At 36.6% G+C, this 12,053-nt stretch overlaps 1 protein-coding gene across 1 annotated transcript in view; it reads right to left on the bottom strand.

The window, feature by feature from the left end:
* Positions 1–12,053, bottom strand: part of LOC125657724 (integrator complex subunit 4-like) — a 53,432-nt gene that overhangs the window by 7,761 nt on the left and 33,618 nt on the right. The window contains 5 exon segments of the mRNA XM_056148711.1: positions 1,605–1,698; positions 1,792–1,940; positions 4,151–4,284; positions 4,809–4,924; positions 7,590–7,732. Of these exon segments, the coding sequence (XP_056004686.1) occupies positions 1,605–1,698; positions 1,792–1,940; positions 4,151–4,284; positions 4,809–4,924; positions 7,590–7,732 (636 nt within the window).

A 12,053-nucleotide genomic window follows, 5' to 3' on the forward strand; every position in this document is an offset into this window, starting at 1 on the left:
AACTGATACGTGTAGCAGTTAAAAAAATTATCATTACGGTATGATGTTTAATTTATTAACACTATTAGGGTATTGATCAAGACTATAAAATAATATGCTACGGATTTATTTACAAAATTCAACACTACACGCAATACAGATCTTATGTGCGAAAATTGGCAATACAATGTCTCGATCGGCACGTGCTATCTAATGGACTTATCATCACACACCACTTAATTGGAGGGAGGTGTTAACAGGGTACATATAATCGATTCAATTAGACAGTTTGGCTTGTTTTCTTTATAATTTACACCTTGCTAAAATTGTCCGACACAGACCTTCCCTAAACAAAATTACCGTCCGGATTAACGGTACAATTTTCAATGCATTATAACGTTTTGTAGTAAAAAGTGACCATCCGGATCCGGAACGCGAAGTTCTGGATTAATGATGCAAAATAATGTATAAAAATTCCGTTCCCTAGAAAAATCATCCGGAAGGTGAAGCATCCGGATTAATGGCGTCCGGATTACCGAGGCTCCACTGTACAACAGTAACAGCCCAGACACAATTTGTAGCGGGTCTCGATATAATAATGATGTTAACTTGTTCATTGTTTATTTATTTAAACAAAGCAAATATAGAATTCGTTAATTCATTTCAGATATATTTTTGTCAGAATTCTGTTAGAATATTAGTTCAAGAACCGCCAAATCATTTATTTCCACGGAAAGTTAAATGCAATATATCAAAGTCCTTATTCATTTAACCCAAGTAACCCTCTCCCTCTTCATATTCATGCACGATTAAAATATTATTTCGACAGACTTCATAAGTCTTTCACCATTATGGTTTGGCTAAAATTTTAATATATCAGAGTACATAACTTTAATAACCATGTTAACAAATCTTAATCTCAATGAAAGACATGCAGTGTCTGCTTTCATATCCACAGTCTCATCTAATTCTTCTCCCACCTGTATTCAGTTGCAGACCTGCCCGGTTTATGTCTGGTATTCTAAAATATTTTCACATTCTTTCACAAACCATGTACATGCATTTCATTGACATAATCTTAAGAATTTTATGTGCACAGCAATGATTTTATTTAACAAATCAATTAACATACACTGCCAGTAAAACTATATTCAGTTGCGTATGAGGATGGTTGTGAAGCGGTGAATCCACTGGACGGACCAGATGCCAAGGAACGAGTCGACAAGATACATGAACATGTACAAAATCCCTATTCAAAGTAATTTTGGAGATAATTTTTGATAATTACATGACAAGATTTAGCCCCACACACAAGTCGCACTAGAATTAACTTCTCGATGAATGAAAAAGATGTGTTTGTGAAACATCTACCGGTATATCTCTGACTGCAGCCACCTTATCCTTAGAAACGAAGTGCTCCATAGGTAAAGGTCACAATGTTTTAATCATTTGAAAGAAATTCATTGAAGAGTATCTGAAGTTAGGGTCAAGGTTCAAGTTGTGAACAGATGGGCCAAAAAGCATACTTCAGTTTTTTTGATATGAGAATTTTTTTTTTTCATATTTAATATCTGATGAAATTAGTAGGTTTGTACAGGGATCAGAATATCATAGATTACTCATACCCTAGTGAGCAAAAGCTGGCTCTTGAGGAAAACGCATACAAACTCCGCTGAAGGACTGCACTTCTCATTCAATCCAGAAATCTGTTGTAAATCTCTGGTAAAGATAAAAGATTGTGAAATCATTTCTACATGTCCCAGTTCTCTGTGGTCGATAACCAGTATATAAAAACTTCCCAAGATTTCCTACCTCACCATGGTCTCAAGCAATGGCTGTGCAGTGGTCAGATCCATACTGGACAAACTATCCAATCCACCAATCAAGTTCCTCAAGAAAGACTTGATGTCTGTGTAAGACGGCTTTTCTATGTCGCTCCCCTCGGCAGCACTTACATTCTTCTGCAAAGTGATCACAAATCAGTAAACAACTGTAAATGTTAGGCAATTTAATTTTAGTTCTTTTTGCGTTGTATTTTGTTCATGTATACCCCTATCATGGTAGATTCGTTTTCATGAGCAGATAATCAATAGTATCCTTCAGAATAATACAGTCAATTTCATTGGTCCAGGGCTGGTCACGTGGAGGGAGACAATTTGTGATGTCTCCCTCACGCACAGGGTGACAACTGTGTTGTCTCCCTTTAGAAGATAACTTTTAAAGCGAGCAACGTAACCATAGGAAAATATGCGGGATCGTAAATCATAAACTTCAGCGTCAACATTAATGGTCACAAATATCAATCGAGAAGAAATATATTTCCATTCTAATGCAATTTTGCATTTCACTTGATGTTTACATTTTTGTCTTGAAATACGTTACGAAATGTTTACGTTTGACGTTATGTTTTTGCGTCATTCTACTGTGACGTCACAATTGAAAGCCTTCTCTCGTTTAACTTTCTCAAACCTCAATGTTTTGCTTTCGTTAACACATATATCTAATAAATGTATGACATTGAGTGTAAAACAAAATAATGCATGTAGTTGAGGTTAACATTTATTTCACTCCTCGAAAACTATTGAAAAGTTATCAGAATTTTTTGCAGAGAAAGTTATTGCGAATTTGTTCACGTTTTAAATTTTTTAAAAAAAGGTACAGTCTACTCAGAATTTAATGAAATTCAGGGGACCGACCCGAATTGTTCATTATATCCAAAGTTCAATATAACCAATGCTGAACTACAAAAATATTGCTACTGGGGGATTTATTTTAACTTCAATATAACAGATAGTTCAATATAACTTTTTTAACGTTCAGATTCTTTAGGATAATAAAACTATTATGGACTGTTTAGCAGGGAGACATCACAAATTATCAGGTCTTAGTAGGGTTATCACCCTCGGGCGCACAGGCGCCCTCGCCCTCGGGTGATAACCCTACTAAGACCTGATAATTTGTGATATCTCCCTGCTAAACAGTCCATAATTGTATATTGCAGGAGTTGCCTCTCTCACAAAATCCATCATCTCGCTATCGCTGATTGTATAGATTTAATTTCTTTGGAGTATAGCACTTGTGATTTCACATTCTCACAGATCAACATGGAACAGCAATTTTGCAAATTAAGTTCTCTACACTACAAGGAAATTACAGAGACTCGGCATGCTCATCCATAAATATTTCCATTTCTAATTTATGATTGCCTTACCTTACTATGTTGGGAAATATTTGCATTTGTAGTATATATTGACTCATCATTATATGGAGATAGTCTTGATAAGTTACTATTTGTGGCAGTTTTGATGTTGCTCTACAAGGGAGTGGAATTAAAAAGCTAAGCACACTATATGTGTATATCACACATTGTGATAACATTATGTGATACCATCTGTGATACATATTGTGACTAACATGTGATGTCATCATTTTATATGCATCTTATATGTTGTTATTGCCTGAATAAAGAAACAATAAACGTATCATATACCCATCGTCGGACTCTGTTTACCAACAGAGAGCGACCGACCGTGGGTTTCCAACGATTTATATACCCTACCACATATGTAACAGACTGCAAACTCAACACAAATCCAAGAGGGGCAGGGCCATCAAATTCTCAGTGTTTGTCTCCCTTGCCAAAGCTAAAGCCAATTTTAGTTGGCCATGTAGTATTTGCATAGTACCTAAATATGCTTCACAAATTAGAGAGAAAAATCTGCCTGTCGGTAGAATACTTGTTACCTGAAGTTCAATGACGGGGTCTGGCAGAGAAAAACCTGCCTGTCGGTAGAATACTTGTTACCTGGAGTTCAGGGACGGGGTCTGGCAGAGAAAAACCTGCCTGTCGGTAGAATACTTGTTACCTGGAGTTCAGGGACGGGGTCTGGCAGAGAAAAACCTGCCTGTCGGTAGAATACTTGTTACCTGGAGTTCAGGGACGGGGTCTGGCAGAGAAAAACCTGCCTGTCGGTAGAATACTTGTTACCTGGAGTTCAGGGACAGGGTCTGGCAGAGAAAGACCTGCCTGTCTGTAGAATACTTGTTACCTGGAGTTCAGGGACGGGGTCTGGCAGAGAAAAACCTGTCTGTCTGTAGAATACTTGTTACCTGGAGTTCAGGGACGGGGTCTGGCAGAGAAAAACCTGTCTGTCTGTAGAATACTTGTTACCTGGAGTTTGGGGACAAGGTCTGGCAGGCTGTCCTGTAGATAGTGGTAATGTCTCCACGTGTGGTCCTGGAACATAGTCATCACTGTGGGACATTCTACAGCCGAATTAAACACCAGCATCAACACACTGATGTCTGACACACAGTGTTAAGGAGAACCACTAGTTGTTTAATAAGTACTAGTACATAAACTTGATCTTTTGAATCAATATTCCAAAGCTGTGATAATATTACAAATGATTTTATGATTACACTGTATAAACTGTCTCAACCAGATGCCATAATTCCATAAAAATCACGGAATTTAATAAAATCCAAAGTGCAGGAAAAATATATGGGAGTTATTCCCCTTTGTATACATTACATGAGGATTGATACACTGACTCTGTAGTCTGTATCAAATGACACCATATCTACTTTTTTTTTTAATTTGCTGGTGGTATATCAGAAGAGGATTAACTTTTGATAAGATACACAGAATTAATAAAACCATTAATACTTTATAAATCCTACAGTACTTCAGTAATTCCATGGACAACATTATACTTAACGTTAAGCAAATATTTTGAGAATACATCATCTTAATTGCATATCAGTTGTCTGTTGTACATTAGTATCCCATTATTACATATTTCGTTTTAAGCAAATAAAAAGGATACAGGCAGCATCATCCATATCAGGTTCTGGTGTGTCAAAGTATGGATGAAGGCAGAGGAGTTCCGGAACAAGGGGAAGAGCCAAATGTGGATGATGACTCCCAAGGTTTCTCATGCACCTGAATGCACAAATAACAGAACTTGATGGTGGATAGAATTAGTAGACACAATCTGCTGATTAAATAGGCTCTTGAGAGGCTGATTAGCTTACATGGCTTGAATAACATCATACATTCAAATGTCACAATGTCCAAATTCAAATTCTGATTCCACCAAAAAGTAACATTTCTCAAGGTTTGAAATCAAAATTTTTTCATCCTTTACTTTTCTTGTTGCCTAAAATAAACTTCACCTGAAGCTCCACTTTAATGTTGTTACGTGCAGTATGTCTGGATTTCAAGCTATCAGAATGTTACAGGGACATGCTGTGTAGGAGATTGTTACAGGGACATGCTGTGTAGGAGATTGTTACAGGGACATGCTGTGTAGGAGATTGTTACAGGGACATGCTGTGTAGGAGATTGTTACAGGGACATGCTGTGTAGGAGATTGTTACAGGGAAATATCGTGTAGGAGATTGTTACAGGGACATACTGTGTAGGATATTGTTACAGGGACATACTGTGTAGGAGATTGTTACAGGGAAATACTGTGTAGGAGATTGTTACAGGGAAATACTGTGTAGGATATTGTTAGTGACATACTGTGTAGGATATTGTTAGTGACATACTGTGTAGGAGATTGTTAGTGACATACTGTGTAGGAGATTGTTACAGGGACATACTGTGTAGGAGATTGTTACAGGGACATACTGTGTGGGAGATTGTTACTGGGACATGCTATGTAGGAGATTGTTACAGGGACATTCTGTGTAGGAGATTGTTACAGGGACATACTGTGTAGGAGATTGTTAGTGACATACTGTGTAGGAGATTATTACAGGGACATTCTGTGTAGGAGATTGTTACAGGGACATTCTGTGTAGGAGATTGTTACAGAGAAATACTGTGTAGGAGATTGTTAGTGACATACTGTGTAGGAGATTGTTACAGGGACATACTGTGAAGGAGATTGTTAGTGACATACTGTGTAGGAGATTATTACAGGGAAATACTGTGTAGGAGATTGTTACAGGGAAATACTGTGTAGGAGATTGTTACAGGGAAATACTGTGTAGGAGATTGTTACAGGGACATACTATGTAGGAGATTGTTACAGGGACATACTATGTAGGAGATTGTTACAGGGAAATACTGTGTAGGAGATTGTTACAGGGACAAACTGTGTAGGAGATTGTTAGTGACATACTGTGTAGGAGATTGTTACAGGGTCATGCTGTGGATATTGATACAGGGAAATACTGTGTAGGAGATTGTTACAGGGACATACTGTGGATATTGTTACAGGGACATACTGTGTAGGAGAATGTTACAGGGACAAACTGTGTAGGAGAATTGTTACAGGGAAATACTGTGTAGGAGATTGTTACAGGGAAATACTGTGTAGGAGATTGTTACAGGGAAATACTGTATAGGAGAATTGTTACAGGGAAATACTGTGTAGGAGATTGTTACAGGGACATTCTGTGTAGGAGATTGTTACAGAGAAATACTGTGTAGGAGATTGTTACAGGGACATACGGTGTAGGAGATTGTTACAGGGAAATACTGTGTAGGAGATTGTTACAGGGACATACTATGTAGGAGATTGTTACAGGGAAATACTGTGTAGGAGATTGTTACAGGGACATTCTGTGTAGGAGATTGTTACAGGGACATACTGTGTAGGAGATTGTTACAGGGACATACTGTGTAGGAGATTGTTACAGGGACATTCTGTGTAGGAGATTGTTACAGAGACATACTGTGTAGGAGATTGTTACAGGGACATACTGTGTAGGAGATTGTTACAGGGACATTCTGTGTAGGAGATTGTTACAGAGAAATACTGTGTAGGAGATTGTTACAGGGACATACTGTGTAGGAGATTGTTACAGTGAGTTAACTTAGGCTTTCAAAACATCAAAACAAAATTCTTTAACGGAATGAGACAACTTGACCAAAAGTCTATTCAAAAGAAACACTAAACTTTAAATTCTTAGATTCTAAAATTTTCATAGTCTTTTGGACTATCCAGAGTTCACAATCAGTCTGTCAATATTTTTACTACTTGAACAACAGGAATAGCTTTGTTATGGAATACTTCCAGACTCAAGATTGTCCTGAGGGTATTGTCTGTACGTGATTTTACTTACTTCCAGACAGACAGCTTGTTCTGAGGCTATTGTCTGTACATGATTTTACTTACTTCCAGACAGACAGCTTGTTCTGAGGCTATTGTCTGTACATGATTTTACTTACTTCCAGATAGACAGCTTGTCCTGAGGCTATTGTCTGTACACGATTTTAGTTACTTCCAGACAGACAGCTTGTTCTGAGGCTATTGTCTGTACATGATTTTACTTACTTCCAGATAGACAGTTTGTCCTGAGGCTATTGTCTGTACATGACCTTACTTACTTCCAGACAGACAGCTTGTTCTGAGGCTATTGTCTGTACATGATTTTACTTAGTTCCAGATAGACAGTTTATTCTGAGGCTATTGTCTGTACATGATTTTACTTACTTCCAGATAGACAGTTTGTTCTGAGGCTATTGTCTGTACACGATTTTACTTACTTCCAGATAGACAGTTTATTCTGAGGCTATTGTCTGTACATGATTTTACTTACTTCCAGATAGACAGTTTATTCTGAGGCTATTATCTGTACATGCTCTTACTTACTTCCAGATAGACAGTTTGTCCTGAGGGTATCGTCTGAGGTTATCCAACAAGTTGTAAATACATTTACTCAAACACTCTCGAGTCGCCAACTTCATCTCACCAAGCATATCTCGTAAATTATCTCGAGTTGTTGTAGAAAAGTCCTTCATAAAATAATGCAAAACTTCATTTCATTCAAAATGATGATTGAATATGTACTAGTCAGATGTGTTAAAAGATCACAAATGTAAACTACCATTTTATTTGTAAAGATTTTCCAGTACCTATATTACCCATATAAATGTACCAAAGTGTTCTTCACAATTCCTTTAATCAAACGTAAATTTTCAACAATTTAATTGAAATAACGATTTGTTGTATGTGTAACTTATTTTCGCTGGATTCAAATTTTAGCGCCAAATTTAAACATGCCCAGATAAGACCACAGGCAGTGTGACACATACGTTGCGAATTTCTAAGTTAAGCTAAATGGTGATTTTCCAAAAAGGTAAGATATTGAACTAACAAAAGACATCTTGTGTGTAACATTAATGTCCCAGTACTGCACTGCCTATGGTAGTAAACATCATGTACACGTACACTAGATGGGCCTTGTGACGAGGAATTACACTGATAAATCTTAAACGACTAATATCTGTTACAGATGAAAAGGCAATTGTATATAATGTAAAACATTATAATGTATATAATGTAATCTTAAGAGTTTGTGTTAAATTGGTCGAAAGGGCAAAGGTAATCACCAATGGAAATAATGATAATAATAATGATAATAATAATATCCTTTATTTGACAATGCCACAAGAAGAAAGGTCTGACCCTTCTGTTGCATACCACTGAACTTGTCTTGTCACAAGGAGCAAGAAGATATACAGTTTTGGGAATCTCCATGGTTTTCAAGATATTGGAGAAATTCAGAACAAGAAAATACATGCCTTAAGGTTGGGAATTTCAAATATTTTCAAAAAGTTGAACCACTTCTGTAAGAATTTAGGAACTCTTTCTTTGGGCCCAACTTAACCCATGCAGTTTTGGCAGCAAGAGGAGTCCGACCGCTGGTGGTCAGTCCGACCGCTTGTGGTCAATCCGACTGCTGGTGGTCAGTCCGACCGCTGGTGGTCAGTCCGACCGCTGGTAGTCAGATAGCTCTGTTGGTAGAGCAACTGCCTGGAGATTTAGGGGCCAAGGTTCAAATCCCAGTCTGGTTCATTGCATTTTCTCCCTTCCTGAACTGACAGGTGAAAATACCTACTCTCTTTTTTCACTTTGCTAAGCTAAGTTCAGATGAGCTAAAAAGCAGTGACCTTTAAATCTGACACAGGGGTAGACACTAATCTTTTAGCTGAAATAACCTGCAGGGCTAGTTAATATTTCTGTCAGCCCGGATACTGATCCACTTGTCCAGCAGTCTATGGTTGATGGCCAAGTTACAAAGCAGCAAGGAGGGAATTGTGGGAGGGAGAATGCCCCCTCCTCGTGGAGGATACAAAAGGTATTATGATTTTTGAACATACATTTTCATTTGATGGAAGGGTCGTGGGACATAAGTTTCACAAATACATCTTATTATCATTTTAGACCCATGATTTTAGGAATATGATTAGCAGATTACACAGAAATTATCCCATGCTTCCATTGTTGTTACTGTCATACATCCCCATAACACAACAACCCAGGCATTTATTCTAAACAGTCAATTTCAGGCACTTTATTCCATTCCTGACTTTCATTTCATAATTTTTACATAAAGTTGATCACAAAATTGTGCATAATCAATTTCTTATAAAAAAAACATTTTAGGACCTAGACGTTTTTTTTTAATTTCTAAGTTTTTTTTAGCTAAATTATTTCAGTCCTGTTGAATTATATATCCAGCATATATAGGACATATGTAAGAATCACACTCCCAGTGCATGATTGTGAATGATGGTGAACAAAATGATGTATTTTGGGAATTTAAATGACCCTGTCTATGGGAATTTGTCGCATATCACTGAACAGGAATGTGAAACGCCGTCATAAGTATTGTTCACATTTAAATCTCTTGAAATCACAAAACTAGAGACATAACAAGTGCTTCAGTACTGGCATTCAAATACATATTCACAAACCCCATTCAGAATCTCACACAATACTCATCACAACTTTTTGTTTGTCATGAAATTATATATATAGGACATACATACTGCAAGTCAAAATACCATATGAATATTCAAGTGGAATTTTATTTAAAGCTGTATGGTCCGAATTACAATATTTTTTTCCATCTCGTAAAAACACTATTAAATCATCGCATGTATGTAGTTATGAGGCTGTATGACATATCATACATTATTTCACCTGTTTTAACCAAAATGATTTGATTTTAAATCGATGTTTACAAATAACCGTGTCACCCTGCCATTTCAAGTGACAGTCACGTGACCAGTTCAAACTTTCAGATCATCGATGGTCTTATCTGTGTATTTTGTTTCAACAGTACCGTGCCATAAGTTTAATAGAAATAAAAATATCAAATACCTCTTAGTAGTTCGTTGTTTTAGGTTCTTTCAGCCTTATAACTAGACAGTTGTGTATGAGTTAATACGTCATGTTGGGATTCCCCTGACGCGTGTGGGTCTATTCATAGATTTCTAACACTGTATGATTTATATATGTACCACACTATATTTACTTTCTAAATAATATTCTCACTGTTTTCTTTTTCATGCAGATGTTTTCAAGCATGTAATTAAGGGAAAGTTATTAACTTTATAAAGTAATTAATCTGCTTTAAAGTAATTATGTACAAAAATAATACATGAACATTGGGTCATACAGCTTTAATGATTCAGAAAACAAGTTCAGCTCATTCATAAATGAATTTGTGAAGCTGGTACTCATTACAAAACTTGTATAATTATACATTTGATAAAAGTGTTCATAATCATTGTTTACTGGTACTGTTGTTTCAGATACTGTGAAAAAGCACTTCTTCCAGCTGGGAAAGAGTTCACATAATCAATATTGATTGAGCTGAGTACTGCCCCCCCCCCCCCCCCCCCCCCCTATTTTATATGTTTACAATTGAATCAACATGAAAACAATTATATCTATAATTGCTGAATCATGAATAAAACTGATAATAAACATGGGCCACATCACTCACCTGAGTAATCTTGGCCCGGCTGTTGTTCAGCCATTGTGATTTTTAAATTTTTTTTTATCTATATTTATTCCCGTGAAAATTCTTGACCCCCATAATGTGGCTCCAGCCTAGCTCCGAAGGATCACAGCATACATGTAACTGAAAATGAATTCCCACAACAAAGAGACGCCAAAACACCAATATGACTAACATGATGTTGCTGTTCTGAATGAGAATAAAGTCACAAGACCATAGATCATGTTATGACATGAAACACATTGCCATAAGAAACTTATACACAAAACATGAAAGCTCTATCTTAAATGGTTCAGGAGATATTGAATAGGTCAAATTTTTATCAAAAGTATGTCAAATCCAGGTCAAGGTTACAAGGTCAAACACCAAAGTATAACAAGGTCTTGCCATAAAAAATCTATATACAAAATACCAGCCCTAACTGAAACAATTCAAAACTTGGTCAAATTTCCAGGTCAAGGTCACAAGATCACATATCCAGTGCATCACATGAACTGTATTGTCATAATGAATGTATATACAAAATATGAAAGCCCTAATTTAATAGTTCAAGAGATATTCTATAAGATTTTTCCTATATATATCAGCATATAAAACTTTGATTCCCTTTTGTGGTCCCACCCTACCCCGAGAACCAGGATTTGAACAAACTTCAATCTACTCTATGTCAGGAAATTTTCATGTAAATTTCCACTTTTCTGACCCAGTGGTTCTTGAGAAGAAGATTGTTAAACAAGATGTGTTTGTGAAAAACAAATGCCCCCGATAATAGCCAATTCCAAAGATGGCCAAGGTCACAAGGACAAATATCTTGGTACCAGTAGAAAGATCTTGCCACAAGAAATTATCATGTACAATATTAAAGCTCTAATATTTACCATTTAGAAGTTATGACCAATGTCAATTTTTTAAAAAGTAGGTCAATTGCCAAGGTCAATGTGACCTTGACCTGGAAGTTTGACCAAGTTTTGAATTGTTTCAGTTAGGGCTGGTATTTTGTATATAGATTTTTTATGGCAAGGTCAAAGGGTTTAGTACCCACGGAAAGGTCTTGTCACAAGGAATACTCATGTGAAATATCAAAGCTCTAGCACTCACTGTTCAAAAGTTATTAGCAAGGTCAAAGTTTTCAAAAAGTAGGTCAAACTCCAAGGTCACAGAGTCAAAAATCTTGGTACCCATGGAAAGATCTTGTCAAAAGGAATACTTTAGGAAGGTTAAAGTTTCAGACAGAATTACAGATTTACAGAATGACAGACAGGACAAAAACAATATGCCCCAGATCTTTGATCTCTGGAGCATAA

Source organism: Ostrea edulis, chromosome 9 (genome assembly GCF_947568905.1).
Source record: "Ostrea edulis chromosome 9, xbOstEdul1.1, whole genome shotgun sequence".
NCBI lineage: Eukaryota > Metazoa > Mollusca > Bivalvia > Ostreida > Ostreidae > Ostrea > Ostrea edulis.